General features: G+C 47.0%; 1 protein-coding gene across 2 annotated transcripts in view; it reads left to right on the forward strand.

Moving 5' to 3' along the window:
- LOC139277447 (deoxynucleotidyltransferase terminal-interacting protein 1) overlaps positions 1 to 17,261 on the forward strand; it is a 113,813-nt gene that overhangs the window by 29,376 nt on the left and 67,176 nt on the right. For both annotated transcript variants that reach the window (XM_070895916.1, XM_070895917.1), the window contains exons 10-12: positions 1,474 to 1,534; positions 3,344 to 3,415; positions 7,496 to 7,551. In XM_070895916.1, coding sequence (XP_070752017.1) covers positions 1,474 to 1,534; positions 3,344 to 3,415; positions 7,496 to 7,551 — 189 coding nt within the window. The remainder of the gene's footprint in view (positions 1 to 1,473; positions 1,535 to 3,343; positions 3,416 to 7,495; positions 7,552 to 17,261) is intronic.

A 17,261-nucleotide genomic window follows, 5' to 3' on the forward strand; every position in this document is an offset into this window, starting at 1 on the left:
TTCTGAAAAGGACCCGTTTATCCCGACTCTCTGCTTCCTGTCTGCCAACCAGTTCTCTATCCACGTCAGTATATTACCCCCAATACCATGTGCTTTGATTTTGCACACCAATCTCTTGTGTGGACCTTGTCAAAAGTCTTTTGAAAGTCCAAATACACTACATCCACTGGTTCTCCCTTGTCCACTCTATTAGTTACATCCTCAAAAAATTCCAGAAAATTTGTCAAGCATGATTTTCCTTTCATAAATCTATGCTGACTTGGACCAATCCTATCACTGCTTTCCAAATGTGCTGCTATTTCATCCTTAATGATTGAGTCCAACATTTTCCTCACTACTGATGTCAGGCTAACCGGTTGATAATTACCGTTTTCTCTCCCTCCTTTTTTTAAAAGTGGGGTTACATTAGCAACCCTCCAGTCCATAGGAACGGATCCAGAGTCAGTAGACTGCTGGAAAATTATCACCAATACATCCACTATTTCTAGGGCCACTTCCTTAAGTACTCTGGGATGTAGACTATCAGACCCTGGGGATTTATCGGCTTTCAATCCCGTCAATTTCCCTAACACACTTTCCTGCCTAATAAGGATATCCTTCAGTTCCTACTAGTACATCTGGAAGGTTGTTTGTGTTTTCCTTTGTGAAGACAGAACCGAAGTACTTGTTCAAATGGTCTGCCATTTCTTTGTTCCCCATTATAAATTCACCCGAATCCAACTGCAAGGGATCTACGTTTGCCTTCTCTAATCTTTTTCTCTTCACATATCTATAGAAGCTTTTGCAGTCAGTTTTTATGATTCCGGCAAGCTTCCTCTCGTACTCTATTTTCCCCCCTTAATTAAACCCTTTCTCCTCCTCTGCTGTATTCTAAATTTCTCCCAGTCCTCCAGTTTGCTGCTTTTTCTGGCTAATTTGTATGCCTCTTCCTTGGATTTAACACTATCCTTAATTTCCCTTGTTAGCCACGGTTGAGCCACCTTCCCCGTTTTACTTTTACTCCTTATAACTACCTTCCTTATAACTACCGCCCAGTATGTGGGGCTCTGCTTCGCTCCATTATCATTGTCAGCTCCTTATTTTTTGAGAGAATAAAAAAGGCTGCAGCCTTTTAAATAGGGCCGCCCCCCGCCCCTGAATCGGCACCTTCCTGTGATAGGTGGATTCCCACCGGGAATGTTCCTGTGTCTAAACCAGACCTTAGCGCAGGAAAAGCTGTGGGTAACTGGGGCGGGAGAACAGCCCGCTGCGGGGAACCACCAACAGAGGCTGCACCCCATCTCCTTTTGCAGCAAGTGTTACACTGGAGCCTGAAATATTACGGGTTGTTTCTGTAACTTCTCTGCCCTGCTATCTGGATCCCAGAGCTCGGTAAAGATGGGTCCTGTGTAGTATGACTGACGTAACTGCGTATTAAATGTTTTGCGTGCGTTTTGTTTGTATGGGTGACGACTCATGTCCCTCCTGTTTCAGAGCCTTGGGGATGGGTGGCACCCGTGGGAGAATCTACATCAAGCATCCTGAACTATTCAAGGTAAGAGTAAGTGGACCCTCCCCCTCAGCACCTGCCTTGCCAGATGCACTGTGATTTAACTATTGACGCTCACGGCCTATTGCCAGCAGTGAGTCCCAGTGACGAGTGTTACAGTTGGGATTTTTCCCTCCAACTTTTCTGCAAGGAGACAGAATCTATGATGCACCCAGACCCGTATCGTTCTTCTGAGTAAGGGTCAGCACAGCCCAGGTTTCAGCATTAACCCTGATTCACAGTCAATGGTCTACTGGAGAAGGTGTGAGATTGCCAGTAAATTCTCCTAACAACTCGAAAATCATCAAAATAACATGCTGCTGGGTCAGTTTGGAACACATGGTCCATTTGCTCAGCAATCACAGAACACGGGGCCTTGTTGCTACTGTTTGACATGCTGACAACACCTCTGGCTGTTGGTGAGACTATGTGAAGTGCCCCATCTCCTTCACAGAGCTTACAGTTTATAATTCTGGATCGAAGCTCATTGGAAGCTCATCGGAGACAAATGGTCTGTGAGTAGCCAAGGGGGCACTGGGATACCATCTGAAATGATACATATACCAAATATACACCTCCTTTCCTCATACGAGTATATTCTCATTCTGCTTTCCCTTGTGTTCCTGTTGGTTTCGCTCTGTTTCTGTGATATGCTGGTTCTCTGTGATGTGCTGATTGTCTGTGTCTCTTGCTCTCTCTTTCTCTCGCACTTACCCCTGCAGAATGCACCAGAAGTAAGTCAGTAATCAGACAGGATTTTGGCCTACCTATCCTCCTGCTGGTCCAGTTTCAACCCCTGCCCTGCAGTCCCTGGATTGCATTGTGTGCATCTCTACAACCCCCAGACAAATCTCACCATACGCATCATAGAAGGAGGCCATTCTGCTCATTGTGCCTCTGCTGGCATGTTGCGACAGCTTTCTAATTAGTCCCACTCTGCTGCATTTTCTCCTCTTCAAGTATTTTTCCAATGTATTCGGTGCTGTGTTTTACTGTGTTCAGTAGGTTAGTGCTGTGTCCTCAAAACTGCCACCAAGCTCATGGTCTACAGGGTAGTAATACCCGCCCTCCTATATGGCTCAAGAGACATGGATCATGTACAGTAGACACCTCAAGTTGCTGGAGAAATATCACCAATGATGTCTCCGCAAGATCCTACAAATCCCCTGGGAGGACAGACGCACCAACATCAGCGTCCTCGACCAGGCCAACATCCCCAGCATTGAAGCACTGACCACACTTGATCAGCTCCGCTGGGCAGGCCACATAGTTTGCATGCCAGACACAAAACTCCCAAAGCAAGTGCTCTATGCGGAGCTCCTTCACGGCAAACAAGCCAAAGGTGGGCAGAGGAAATGTTACAAAAACACCCTCAAAGCCTCCCTGATAAAGTGTGACATTCCCACCGACACCTGGGAGTCCCTGACCAAAGACCGCCCTAATTGGAAGAAGTGCATCAGGGAAGGGCGCTGAGCATCTCGAGTCTGATCGCTGAGAGCATGCAGAAATCAAGCGCAGGCAGCGGAAAGAGCGTGCGGCAAACCAGTCCCACCCACCCTTTCCTCCAACGACTATCTGTCCCACCTGTGACGGGGTCTGTGGCTCTTGTATTGGACTGTTCAGCCACCAAAGAACTCACTTTGGGAGTGGAAGCAAGTCTTCCTCGATTCCAAGGGACTGCCTATGATGATGATCAGTGTGTTAGTGCTGTGTTCAGTGGGTCAGAGCTGTGTTTTACCCTGTGTTGATGTGTGAGTGGTTTGTATCAGTGTCTGAGCCATGTGTGTTCTCACCTGCACTCTCCCTGATTTTCAGTACTCGGCCGACTCGCACGACAAGCATTGGCTTGGGGAGAAGCATCATATGCCAGCCACAGGGGGCAAGATGGTGAGTACCTGTACTAACACTCAAACCAGCACAAACAGCTCAAATCATTCAACTTCACCTCGAGCAAATATTGCATGGGCTGTGCTGCTGGCGGGGGCTGGTTTGCCGATAAACCGCCCGTTGTATGCGTGGCACCATCAGTGGCACAGGGTCCCCAGAAATGTTGCCCCACAGTGTGCCAATATTGTTGCTCTTTTATCTCTTCAGTGTTGCAGTGAGAAAACAGTGTGTTGTGTAGAGGATGGCGTCTGTGTGGGGGGCTGTATGTGTGGGGGTGGTGGGGCTGTGTGTATGTTTGTGTGAGTGAGGGTGGGTGCTTGTGTGTATATTTGTGTGTGTGTGAGGGTGGTGCCAGTGTGTATATTTGTGTGTGTGAGGGTGGGTTCCTATGTGTATGTTTGTGTGTGTGAGGGTGAGTGCCTGTGTGTATATTTGTGTGTGTGAGGGTGGGTTCCTATGTGTATGTTTGTGTGAGGGTGAGTTCCTGTGTGTATATTTGTGAGGGTGGGTTCCTGTATGTATATTTGTGTGTGTGTGAGGGTGGGTTCCTGTATGTATATTTGTGTGAGGGTGGGTTCCTGTATGTATATTTGTGTGTGTGTGAGGGTGGGTGCCTGTGTGTATATTTGTGTGTGTGTGTATGTGTGAGGATGGGTTCCTGTGTGTATATTTGTGTGAGGGTGGGTTCCTGTGTGTATATTTGTGTGAGGGTGGGTTCCTGTGTGTATATTTGTGTGTGTGAGGATGGGTTCCTTTGTGTACATTTGTGAGGGTGGGTTCCTGTATGTATATTTGTGTGTGTGTGAGTGTGGGTTCCTGTATGTATATTTGTGTGTGTGGGTGCCTGTGTGAGGGGGGTGCCTGTGTGTATAGTTGTGTGTGTGTGTGGGGTGCCTGTGTGTATATTTGTGTGTGTGTGGGGTGCCTGTGTATATATTTGTGTGTGTGTGTGGGGTGCCTGTGTATATATTTGTGTGTATATATTTGTGTGTGTGTGGGGTGCCTGTGTGTATATTTGTGTGTGTGTGGGGTGCCTGTGTGTATATTTGTGTGTGTGTGTGGGGTGCCTGTGTATATATTTGTGTGTGTGTGGGGGGTGCCTGTGTATATATTTGTGTGTATATATTTGTGTGTGTGTGGGGTGCCTGTGTGTATATTTGTGTGTGTGTGGGGTGCCTGTGTGTATATTTGTGTGTAGTTGGCTGCATGGACATTTGCTCCCTTGTATTATTGTTGCCCATTGCTTGCGCCAACCCCCGGCCCAGGCACTGCTTGTGTTCGCTCTGCACTGTGGTGGCTGCCGGGTAGCAAGTGTCTCCGCTGACCGCATGTTTGTGTTTCCTCCTCCCTCGCGATGGGAAGTTGCTTTTCCTCTGCTCACCCCGGTGAGAAGCTTAGTGATTGGAGGGTTTCTGGGGCTCCTCAACACTTTCGTACCCTGTCTTGGTGGCTAAGGGCAGCCTCACTGAGCAGATGGACCCTTGTGTGAACTGAACGCTGCACACCTTGTGCGTGTTGCATATTGGGCAGCAAGTCACGGGCAGAACCACAAAACCCCAATCGTGGTTTAGCACTCACTGGGAAACATATGAGATGCCCACCATTTTCTCCCTTCCACCTTTAAAAGATGGCCACAACCTGCCATTAGACCCATGTGTACAGGATAAATGACTGGGTTGGGATTTAATTACCTGTTAAATAATCGGTAGAAGCCAGAATACACAGCAAGATACTGAAACTGCACAATAATATACTAGCAATAGCATTGTTTATAAACCATATTTAAAGTGGAATTTCTTGGCGTCGAATCAACAGCAGGACTTTGGGTGAAACAGCGCATTTGCTCTTGGCAGATCTTGAAGCTGAGATGTTAGTTGGCCCACAGAGTTCAGATGTCTGGCCAGAACTGTCGTTATGCCAATAACTTCATTCATCTTCTAGCAATTTTTTTTTTAACAAGTCAAGCAGGCCAGGTGGATAAGGCGGTTCAGAAGTATACGGAATACTTGCCTTTATTAGCCGAGGCATAGAATACAAGAGCCGGGAGGTTATGCTTGGACTGTATAAAACACTGCTTAGGCCACAGCTAGAGTACTGCATGCAGTTCTGGTCACCACATTACAGGAAAGATGTGATTGCACCAGAAAGGGTACAGAGGAGATTTACCGGGACTGGAGAACATTAGCCATGAGGAAAGATTGGATAGGCTGGGGTTCTTTTCTATGGAACAGAGGAGGCTGAGGGGAGACCTTATTGAGGTGTAGAAAATTATGAGGGGCCTAGATAGTGAATAGGAAGGACCTATTTCCCTTAGCAGTGGGTCAACAACCAGGGGGCATAGGTTTAAAATAATTGGTAAGAGGTTTAGAGGGGATTTAAGGGGAAATGTCTTCACCCAGAGGGTGGTGGGGGTCTGGAACTCACTGTCTGAAAGGGTGGTAAAGGCAGAAAGCTTCACCACACTTGGATGAGCACGTGAAGTGCTGTAACCTACAGGGCTACAGAGCAAGAGCTGGTAAGTGGGATTATAAGAACGTAATAATCCGGCCCCTTGAGCCTGCTCCGCCATTGAATAAGATCATGGCTGATCTGATCATGGACTCAGCTCTACTTCCCCGCCCTCTCCTCATGGGCCCTTATCTCCTTATTGTTTAAGAAACTGTCTATTTCTGTCTTAAATTTATTCAGTGTCCCAGCTTCCACAGCTCTCTGAGGCAGCGAATTCCACAGATTTACAACCCTCTGAGAGAAGAAATTTCTCCTCATCTCAGTTTTAAATGGGTGGCCCCTTATTCTAAGATGCTGCCCTCTAGTTCTAGTCTCTCCCATCAGTGGAAACATCCTCTCTGCATCCACCTTGTCAACCCCCCTCGTAATCTTATACGTTTCGATAAGATCACCTCTTATTCTTCTGAATTCCAATGAGTAGAGGCCCAACCTACTCAACCTTTCCTCATAAGTCAACCCCCTCATCTCCGGAATCAACCTTCTCTGAACTGCCTCCAAAGCAAGTATATCATTTCGTAAATATAGAAACCAAAACTGCACGGTGGATTAGGCTGGATGGGTCTTTGTTGGGCAGCGCGGATGTGATGGGCTGAAATGGCCTCCTTCCGTGCTGTAAACAAACCTACTGAGAATTGAAGATATTTTGCACGCCATGGGCGTTAATGTCTCGGAATTGCTATTTTCGCCTTGCTTCTCACATGCAATGCATTTTCCGAATGGCTCAGTATTGCGATAGAATAGAATTGTCTACACCACCATCGACAAATCCACACACATTAACATTGTAGCTGCTGCCTAAATGAAAGTATTTGTTTTCCCAGAGATTGAGTGCTAGAATTCCCCCACTGACCCTGCATGGGTGCTACATTTAGCCCAATGTCTGCCGGCTCTAGCAGATTGTCAATCTTGCTGAGGAACGATAGCTTCCATTTTAACTCGAGCTTCTATTTTAACTAGCTATTTTATTAGCTGCGTAAAATAAAGACAGAAATTCCCCTATTAGATATATTCAAAAGGGAGTTAGATGTGGCCCTCACGGCTAAAGGGATCCAGGGATATGGAGAGAAAGCAGGAATGGGGGACTGAAGTTGTATGATCAGCCATGATCATATTGAATGGTGGTGCAGGCTCGAATGGCCGCTCCTGCACCTATTTTCTATGTTTCTATTTGTACCTGGTCTTGGAGATGCACAGCACCCTTGTAATTCACTCAACAACAAACTTACCTCATTCCCTTTAAAGGACTCTCAGGACAGGATATAAATCTTATGCATGTCCTTGAACTAAATTTATCTGATTTATTTTCTACAGCCCCAAATCATTTCATTTATTTTCATTGTGTTCTCGACCCATGGGTGTTTAATCTCCTGAGGCAATTTATGCTATTTTCTTGTCCTCTCACTCACGCATGTCCCTAGTTCTGCTGGAGAGGGAACATATTCTGAATCTCCCAGTCCCAGCTTTGCCCAGGCACAAACTTCACAGGGATCCCAATGCAGGAGTTGTAAGTGATGACGGGGACCCAGAGGGAGTGCAGAGTGCTGCTCTGACTGTGATTTATTTATGTTTAAGGCGTACCTGCTAATAGAAGATGACATTCGAGAACTGGCAGCCAGTGATGATTACAGGTGAGAATTTAACAACTGACCATCCCAAGCTAGTTCTGAGACAGGCAAGGCACTGACAACCTGGAGATTAAAAATGTGTGGCTGATGGTAGGGATCATTGTAATTGAAAATCGAACCTTTTTGGACCAATTGGAAACCAAATCATGTAGGATGTTGAAGGCTCAGTGTTGCAAGGACTTTATATAATCAGGAGGATCCTGCGGAGGGAGCGGGGAGGATCGTATGAAGAGTGGAGATAGTGAGTGAGAATTAACCTTTGTTGGAGGCCCTTTTCTGTAGACCTTTACCCAGGGTGAAATAGATATCGGCCTCCATCGGGAAATACTGAGAAATGATGCACCAGATGCAGTTGGATGAATCGGGAAGGGTCCTGCTGAGACGATCAAACATTAAGCTGTTGAAGGGACAGCATCTCCAAGTTTGCTACATTGATGATCGTGTCTGTGGAACATGTTCCTTAATACAAGAGTAAAGACACATGGCATTTAATAGTTCTGTGTGAGGGAATTGCTTATATACTTGAATGGGACAAAGTTGCAGAGCTACGGAAAAAGAGAAGGGGAGCGGGATTAATTAGATAGCTCCTTCAAAGAACCGACACAGACACAATGGACTGAATGGCCTTCTTCTTGATGTATCATTCTCTAATTCTGTGTCTCTCTCACTAACCCACAATAATACTAGTTAGATCACTGTGCATCTTTCACTATAGGTGTGTGTGTGTGTGTGTGTGTGTGTGTGTCACTGCAGGTCACTGTGTGTGTGTGTGTGTGTGCGTGACTAGTTCACGTGTGTATGTGTCGCGATAGTTCGTGTGTGTGTGTCACTATAGGTCACTGTGCATGTGTGTCACTATAGGTCACTGTGTGTCACTATAGCTCACTGTAACTATAGGTTACTGTGTGTGTCACTAGTTCAATGTGTGTATCACGAGTTCAATATGTGTGTCGCTGTAGGTCACTGTGTCGCTGTAGGTCACTGTGTTGTGTCACTCGGTCACACTGTGTGTCACTATAGGTCACTGTCACTATAGTTCACTGTGTTGTGTCACTCGGTCACTGTGTGTGTCACTATAGTTCACTGTGTTGTGTCACTATAGTTCACTGTGTTGTGTCACTATAGTTCACTGTTTGTTGTGTCACTATAGGTCACTGTGTGTGTGTCACTATAGGTCACTGTGTGTGTGTCTCTATAGGTCACTGTGTGTGTCACTATAGGTCACTGTGTGTGTGTCTCTATAGGTCACTGTGTGTGTGTCTCTATAGGTCATTGTGTGTGTCTCTATAGGTCATTGTGTGTGTCTCTATAGGTCATTGTGTGTGTCTCTATAGGTCACTGTGTGTGTGTCTATAGGTCACTGTGTGTCTCTCTATAGGTCACTGTCTCTATAGGTCACTGTGTCTCTATAGGTCACTGTGTGTCACTACAGGTCACTGTGTGTGTGTCACTACAGGTCACTGTGTGTGTCACTAGGTCACTGTGTGTGTCACTATAGGTCACTGTGTGTCACTAGGTCACTGTCACTAGGTCACTGTGTGTGTGTCACTCAAGGTCACTGCGTGTGTGTCACTCAAGGTCACAGCATGTGTGTCACTAGGTCACTGTGTCACTATAGGTCACTGTGTGTGTGTGTCACTAGGTCACTGTGTGTGTCACTATAGGTCACTGTGTGTGTGTCTCTATAGTTCACTGTGTGTGTGTCTCTATAGGTCACTGTGTGTGTGTGTCTCAAAAGGTCACTGTGTGTGTGTGTCACTATAGGTCACTGTGTGTGTGTGTCACTAGGTCACTGTCACTATAGGTCACTGTGTGTGTGTCACTAGGTCACTCTGTCACTGTGTGTCACTATAGGTCACTGTGTGTTACTATAGGTCACTGTGTGTGTGTTACTATAGGTCACTGTGTGTGTGTTACTATAGGTCATTGTGTCACTAGTTCACTGTGTGTGTCACTAGTTCACTAAGTGTGTGTCTCTATAGGTCACTGAGTGTGTGTCTCTATAGGTCACTGTGTGTGTGTGTCTCTATAGGTCACTGTGTGTGTGTGTCTCTATAGGTCGCTGTGTGTCACTATAGGTCATTGTGTGTGTGTCACTAGGTCAGTGTGTGTGTGTGTGTGTGTGTGTATCACTATAGGTCAGTGTGTGTGTGTCACTAGGTCAGTGTGTGTGTGTCACTAGGTCACTGTTACAAGGTCACTGTGTGTCACTATAGGTCACTGTGTGTGTGTGTCACTAGGTCACTGTGTGTGCGTGTCACTAGGTCACTGTGTGTCACTAGGTCACTGTGTGTGTGTGTCACTAGGTCACTGTGTGTCACTAGGTCACTGTGTCACTATAGGTCACTGTGTGTGTGTGTCACTAGGTCACTGTGTGTGTGTGTCACTAGGTCACTGTGTCACTAGGTCACTGTGTGTCACGATAGGTCACTGTGTGGGTCACTAGGTCACTGTGTCACTATAGGTCACTGTGTGTCACTATAGGTCACTGTGTGTCACTATAGGTCACTGTGTGTCACTATAGGTCACTGTGTGTGTGTGTCACTAGGTCACTGTGTGTCACTAGGTCACTATGTGTCACTAGGTCACTGTGTGTGTGTCACTAGGTCACTATGTGTCACTAGGTCATTGTGTGTCACTATAGGTCACTGTGTGTCACTATAGGTCACTGTGTGTGTGTGTCACTAGGTCACTGTGTGTCACTAGGTCACTGTGTGTGTGTGTCACTAGGTCACTGTGTGTGTGTGTCACTAGGTCACTGTGTGTGTGTGTCACTAGGTCACTGTGTGTCACTAGGTCACTGTGTGTCACTATAGGTCACTGTGTGGGTCACTAGGTCACTGTGTGTGTCACTATAGGTCACTGTGTGTCACTGTGTGTGTGTGTCACTAGGTCACTGTGTGTGTGTGTCACTAGGTCACTGTGTGTCACTAGGTCACTGTGTGTGTGTGTCACTAGGTCACTGTGTGTGTGTGTCACTAGGTCACTGTGTGTCACTAGGTCACTGTGTCACTATAGGTCACTGTGTGTCACTATAGGTCACTGTGTGTGTCACTAGGTCACTGTGTGTGTGTGTCACTAGGTCACTGTCACTAGGTCACTGTGTCACTATAGGTCACTAGGTCACTGTGTGTCACTAGGTCACTGTGTGTCACTATAGGTCACTGTGTGTCACTATAGGTCACTATGTGTGTCACTAGATCACTCTGTGTGTCACTAGGTCAGTGTGTGTGTGTGTGTCACTAGGTCAGTGTGTGTGTGTGTGTGTCACTAGGTCACTGTGTGTGTGTCACTATAGGTCACTGTGTGTGTGTCACTATAGGTCACTGTCACTAGGTCATTGTGTGTGTCACTATAGGTCACTCTGTGTGTGTGTGTGTGTGTCACTAGATCACTGTGTGTGTGTGTGTGTCACTAGGTCACTGTCACTATAGGTCACTGCGTGTGTCAATTGCTCACTGTCACTAGGTCACTGTGTGTGTGTGTCACTATAGGTCACTGTGTGTGTGTGTCACTATAGGTCACTGTGTGTATCACTATAGGTCACTAGGTCATTGTGTGTCACTGTGTGTGTGTCACTAGGTCATTGTGTGTCACTAGGTCATTGTGTGTCACTAGGTCATTGTGTGTCACTAGGTCACTGTGTGTGACTAGGTCACTGTGTGTCACTGTAGGTCACTTTTTGTGTGTGTCACTAGGTCACTGTTTGTGTGTGTCACTAGGTCACTGTGTGTGTGTGTCACTATAGGTCACTGTGTGTGTGTGTCACTAGGTCACTGTGTGTGTCAGTATAGGCTACTGTGTGTGTCAGTATAGGCTACTGTGTGTGTGTCACTATAGGTTACTGTGAGTGTGTGTCATTATAGGTCACTGTGTCATATGTCACTGTGTCATATGTCACTGTGTCATAGGTCACTGTGTGTCTCTATAGGTCACTGTGTGTGTGTCACTATAGGTCACTGTGTGTGTTACTATAGGTCACTGTGTGTCTGTCACTAGGTCACTGTGTGTCACTACTTCACTGTGTTGTGTCGCTAGGTCACTGCGTGTGTCACTCTAGGTCACTGTTTTTGTGTCACTGTGTGTGTCACTAGGTCACTGTCACTCGGTCACTGTGTGTGTGTGTCACTCGGTCACTGTGTGTGTCACTCGGTCACTGTGTGTGTCACTATAGGTCACTGTGTGTGTCACTATAGGTCACTGAGTTGTGTGTCACTATAGGTCACTGAGTTGTGTGTCACAAGGTCACTGAGTTGTGTGTCACGAGGTCACTGTGTGTCACTATAGGTCACTGTGTCACTAGGTCACTGTCACTATAGGTCACTGTGTATCACTATAGGTCACTGTGTATCACTATAGGTCACTGTGTGTGTGACTATAGGTCAGTGTGTGTGTGTCACTATAGGTCACTGTGTGTCACTAGGTCACTGTCACTATAGGTCACTGTGTGTCACTATAGGTCACTCTGCGTGTCACAAGGACACTGTGTGTCACTATAGGTCACTGTCACTATAGGTCACTGTGTGTGTGTGTCACTATAGTTCACTGAGGTGTGTGTCACCATAGGTCACTGTCACTAGGTCACTGTGTGTGTGTGTGTCACTCGGTCACTGTGTGTGTGTGACTAGGTCACTGTGTGTGTGTGTGTCACTATAGGTCACTGTGTGTGTGTCACTATAGGTCACTGTGTGTGTGTGTCACTATAGGTCACTGAGTTGTGTGTCACAAGGTCACTGAGTTGTGTGTCACGAGGTCACTGTGTCACGAAGTCACTGTGTGTCACGAAGTCACTGTGTCACGAAGTCACTGTGTCACGAGATCACTGTGTGTCACTAGGTCACTGTGTGTGTGTCACTAGGTCACTGTGTGTGTGTCGCTATAGGTCACTGTGTGTGTGTCACTATAGGTCACTGTGTGTGTCACTAGGTCACTGTGTGTCACTAGGTCACTGTGTGTCACTAGGTCACTGTGTCACTAGGTCACTGTGTGTCACTAGGTCACTGTGTGTCACTACTTCACTGTGTTGTGTCACTAGGTCACTGTGTGTCACTATAGGTCACTGTGTGTGTGTGTCACTAGGTCAGTGTGTGTGTGTGCGTGTGTGTCACTATAGGTCACTGCGTGTGTGTCACTGTGTGCGTCACTCGGTCACTGTGTATGTGTGTCACTATAGGTCACTGTGTGTGTGTGTCACTAGGTCACTGTGTGTGTGTCACTAGGTCACTGTGTGTGTGTCACTATAGGTCACTGTGTGTGTGTCACTAGGTCACTGTGTGTGTGTGTCACTAGGTCACTGTGTCACTATAGGTCACTGTGTGTGTGACTATAGGTCACTGTGTGTGTGTGTGTGTGTCACTAGGTCAGTGTGTGTGTGTCACTATAGGTCACTGCGTGTGTGTCACTAGGTCAGTGTGTGTGTGTGTGTGTGTCACTATAGGTCACTGTGTGTCACTATAGGTCACTGTGTTTCACTAGGTCACTGTCACTATAGGTCACTGTGTGTGTGTGACTATAGGTCACTGTGTGTCACTATAGGTCACTATAGGTCACTGTGTGTCACTGTGTGTCACTATAGGTCACTGTGTGTCACTATAGGTCACTGTCACTATAGGTCACTGTCACTATAGGTCACTGTGTGTGTGTGTCACTATAGGTCACTGTGTGTCACTATAGTTCACTGAGGTGTGTGTCACCATAGGTCACTGTGTCACTAGGTCACTGTTTGTGTGTGTCACTCGGTCACTGTATGTGTGTGACTAGGTCACTGAGTTGTGTGTCACTAGAGGTCACTGAGTTGTGTGTCACTAGAGGTCACTGAGTTGTGTGTCACTAGAGGTCACTGAGTTGTGTGTCACTATAGGTCACTGAGTTGTGTGTCACAAGGTCACTGAGTTGTGTGTCACTAGGTCACTGTGTGTCACTAGGTCACTGTGTGTCACTAGGTCACTGTGTGTCACTACTTCACTGTGTTGTGTCACTAGGTCACTGTGTGTCACTATAGGTCACTGTGTGTCACTATAGGTCACTGTGTGTGACTATAGGTCACTGTGTGTGTGTCACTAGGTCAGTGTGTGTGTGTGTGTGTGTCACTATAGGTCACTGCGTGTGTGTCACTAGGTCACTGTGTGTCTCTAGGTCATTGTGTGTCACTATAGGTCACTGTGTGTCACTATAGGTCACTGAGGTGTGTGTCACCATAGGTCACTGTGTGTGTGTGTGTGTGTCTGTCACTATAGGTCACTGTGTGTGTCTCACTATAGGTCACTGTGTGTCTCCCTATAGGTCACTGTGTCACTATAGGTCACTGTCACTATAGGTCACTGTGTGTGTCATTAGGTCACTGTGTGTGTCACTAGGTCACTATGTGTGTCACTGTATGTTTGTCACGATAGGTCACTGTGTGTCACTATAGGCCACTGTGTGTGTGTGTGTCACTAGGTCACTCTGTGTGTCACTAGGTCACTGTCACTATAGGTCAATGCGTGTGTCACTTGGTCACTGTCGCTAGGTCACTGTGTGTGTGTCACTATAGGTCACTGTGTGTCACTATAGGTCACTGTGTGTGTGTCACTATAGGTCAATGTGTGTCAGTAGGACACTGTGTCACTATAGGTCACTGTGTCTGTGCGTCACTATAGGTCACCGTGTCTGTATGTCACTCGGTCACTGTGTGTCTGTCACTAGGTCACTGTGTGTCACTACTTCACTGTGTTGTGTCGCTAGGTCACTGCGTGTGTCACTCTAGGTCATTGTTTTTGTGTCACTGTGTGTGTCACTAGGTCACTGTCACTCGGTCACTGTGTGTGTGTCACTCGGTCACTGTGTGTGTGTCACTCGGTCACTGTGTGTGTGTCACTCGGTCACTGTGTGTGTGTCACTCGGTCACTGTGTGTGTGTGTGTGTCAGTATAGGCTACTGTGTGTGTGTGTCAGTATAGGCTACTGTGTGTGTGTGTCAGTATAGGCTACTGTGAGTGTGTGTCACTATAGGTTACTGAGTGTGTGTGTCATTATAGGTCACTGTGTGTCATAGGTCACTGTGTGTGTGTCTCTATAGGCCACTGTGTGTGTGTCACTATAGGTCACTGTGTGTCACTATAGGTCACTGTGTTACTATAGGTCACTGTGTGTCACTACTTCACTGTGTTGTGTCGCTAGGTCACTGCGTGTGTCACTCTAGGTCACTGTTTTTGTGTCACTGTGTGTGTCACTAGGTCACTCACTCGGTCACTGTGTGTGTGTGTGTCACTCGGTCACTGTGTGTGTGTGTGACTAGGTCACAAGGTCACTGAGTTGTGTGTCACAAGGTCACTGAGTTGTGTGTCACAAGGTCACTGAGTTGTGTGTCACGAGGTCACTGTGTCACGAGGTCACTGTGTCACGAGGTCACTGTGTCACGAGGTCACTGTGTCACGAGGTCACTGTGTCACGAGGTCACTGTGTCACGAGGTCACTGTCACGAGGTCACTGTGTCACGAGGTCACTGTGTGTGTGTGTCACTAGGAGTCACTGTGTGTCACTAGGAGTCACTGTGTGTCACTATAGGTCACTGTGTGTGTCACTATAGGTCACTGTGTGTCACTAGGTCACTGTGTGTCACTAGGTCACTGTGTGTGTCACTATAGGTCACTGTGTGTGTGAGACTATAGGTCACTGTGTGTGTGTCACTAGGTCAGTGTGTGTGTGTCACTAGGTCACTGTCACTATAGGTCACTGTGTGTCACTATAGGTCACTGTGTGTCACTATAGGTCACTGTAGGTCACTGTGTCACTATAGGTCACTGTGTGTGTCACTATAGGTCACTGTGTGTCACTATAGGTCACTGTGTGTCACTATAGGTCACTCTGCGTGTCACTATAGGTCACTGTGTGTCACTATAGGTCACTGTCACTATAGGTCACTGTGTGTGTGTGTCACTATAGGTCACTGTGTGTCACTATAGTTCACTGAGGTGTGTGTCACCATAGGTCACTGTGTCACGAGGTCACTGTGTGTGTGTGTCACTCGGTCACTATGTGTGTGACTAGGTCACTGTGTGTGTGTGTGTGTGTGTCACTATAGGTCACTGTGTGTGTGTCACTATAGGTCACTGTGTGTGTGTCACTATAGGTCACTGAGTTGTGTGTCACAAGGTCACTGAGTTGTGTGTCACGAGGTCACTGTGTCACGAGGTCACTGTGTCACGAGGTCACTGTGTCACGCGGTCACTGTGTCACTAGGTCACTGTGTGTGTGTCACTAGGGGTCACTGTGTGTATGTCACTATAGGTCACTGTGTGACACTAGGTCACTGTGTGTCACTACTTCACTGTGTTGTGTCACTAGGTCACTGTGTGTCTCACTATAGGTCACTGTCACTATAGGTCACTGTGTCACTATAGGTCACTGTGTGTGTGTCACTAGATCACTGTGTGTGTCACTAGATCACTGTGTGTGTCACTAGGTCACTGTGTGTCACGAGAGGTCACTGTATGTTTGTCACGATAGGTCACTGTGTGTCATGATAGGTCACTGTGTGTGTGTGTGTGTGTGTAACTAGGCCACTGTGTGTGTGTAACTAGGCCACTGTGTGTGTGTGTCACTAGGTCACTCTGTGTGTGTCACTAGGTCACTGTCACTATAGGTCAATGCGTGTGTCACTTGGTCACTGTCGCTAGGTCACTGTGTGTGTGTGTCACTATAGGTCACTGTGTGTGTGTCACTATAGGTCACTGTGTGTGTGTGTCACTATAGGTCACTGTGTGTGTGTGTCACTATAGGTCAATGTGTGTCAGTAGGACACTGTGTCACTATAGGTCACTGTGTCTGTGCGTCACTATAGGTCACCGTGTCTGTATGTCACTCGGTCACTGTGTGTGTGTGTGTGTCACTTTCGGTCACTGTGTGTGTGACTAGGTCACTGTGTCTGTCACTGTAGGTCACTTTTTGTGTGTGTCACTAGGTCACTGTGTGTGTGTGTCAGTATAGGCTACTGTGTGTGTGTGTCAGTATAGGCTACTGTGTGTGTGTGTCACTATAGGTTACTGTGAGTGTGTGTCATTATAGGTCACTGTGTGTGTGTCATAGGTCACTGTGTGTCTCTATAGGTCACTGTGTGTGTGTCTCTATAGGTCACTGTGTGTGTGTGTCACTATAGGTCACTGTGTGTGTCACTAGGTCACTGTGTGTGTTACTATAGGTCACTGTGTGTCTGTCAATAGGTCACTGTGTGTCACTACTTCACTGTGTTGTGTCGCTAGGTCACTGCGTGTGTCACTCTAGGTCACTGTTTTTGTGTCACTGTGTGTCACTAGGTCACTGTCACTCGGTCACTGTGTGTGTGTCACTCGGTCACTGTGTGTGTGTGTGTCACTCGGTCACTGTGTGTGTGTGACTAGGTCACTGTGTGTGTGTGTCACTATAGGTCACTGTGTGTGTGTGTCACTATAGGTCACTGTATGTGTGTGTGTCACTATAGGTCACTGAGTTGTGTGTCACTATAGGTCACTGAGTTGTGTGTCACTATAGGTCACTGAGTTGTGTGTCACGAGGTCACTGAGTTGTGTGTCACGAGGTCACTGAGTTGTGTGTCACTATAGGTCACTGAGTTGTGTGTCACGAGGTCACTGAGTTGTGTGTCACGAGGTCACTGTCACGAGGTCACTGTGTCACGAGGTCACTGTGTCACGAGGTCACTGTGTCACGAGGTCACTGTGTGTCACTAGGAGTCACTGT

This window comes from Pristiophorus japonicus, chromosome 12 (genome assembly GCF_044704955.1).
Source record: "Pristiophorus japonicus isolate sPriJap1 chromosome 12, sPriJap1.hap1, whole genome shotgun sequence".
Classification (NCBI taxonomy): Eukaryota; Metazoa; Chordata; class Chondrichthyes; family Pristiophoridae; genus Pristiophorus; species Pristiophorus japonicus.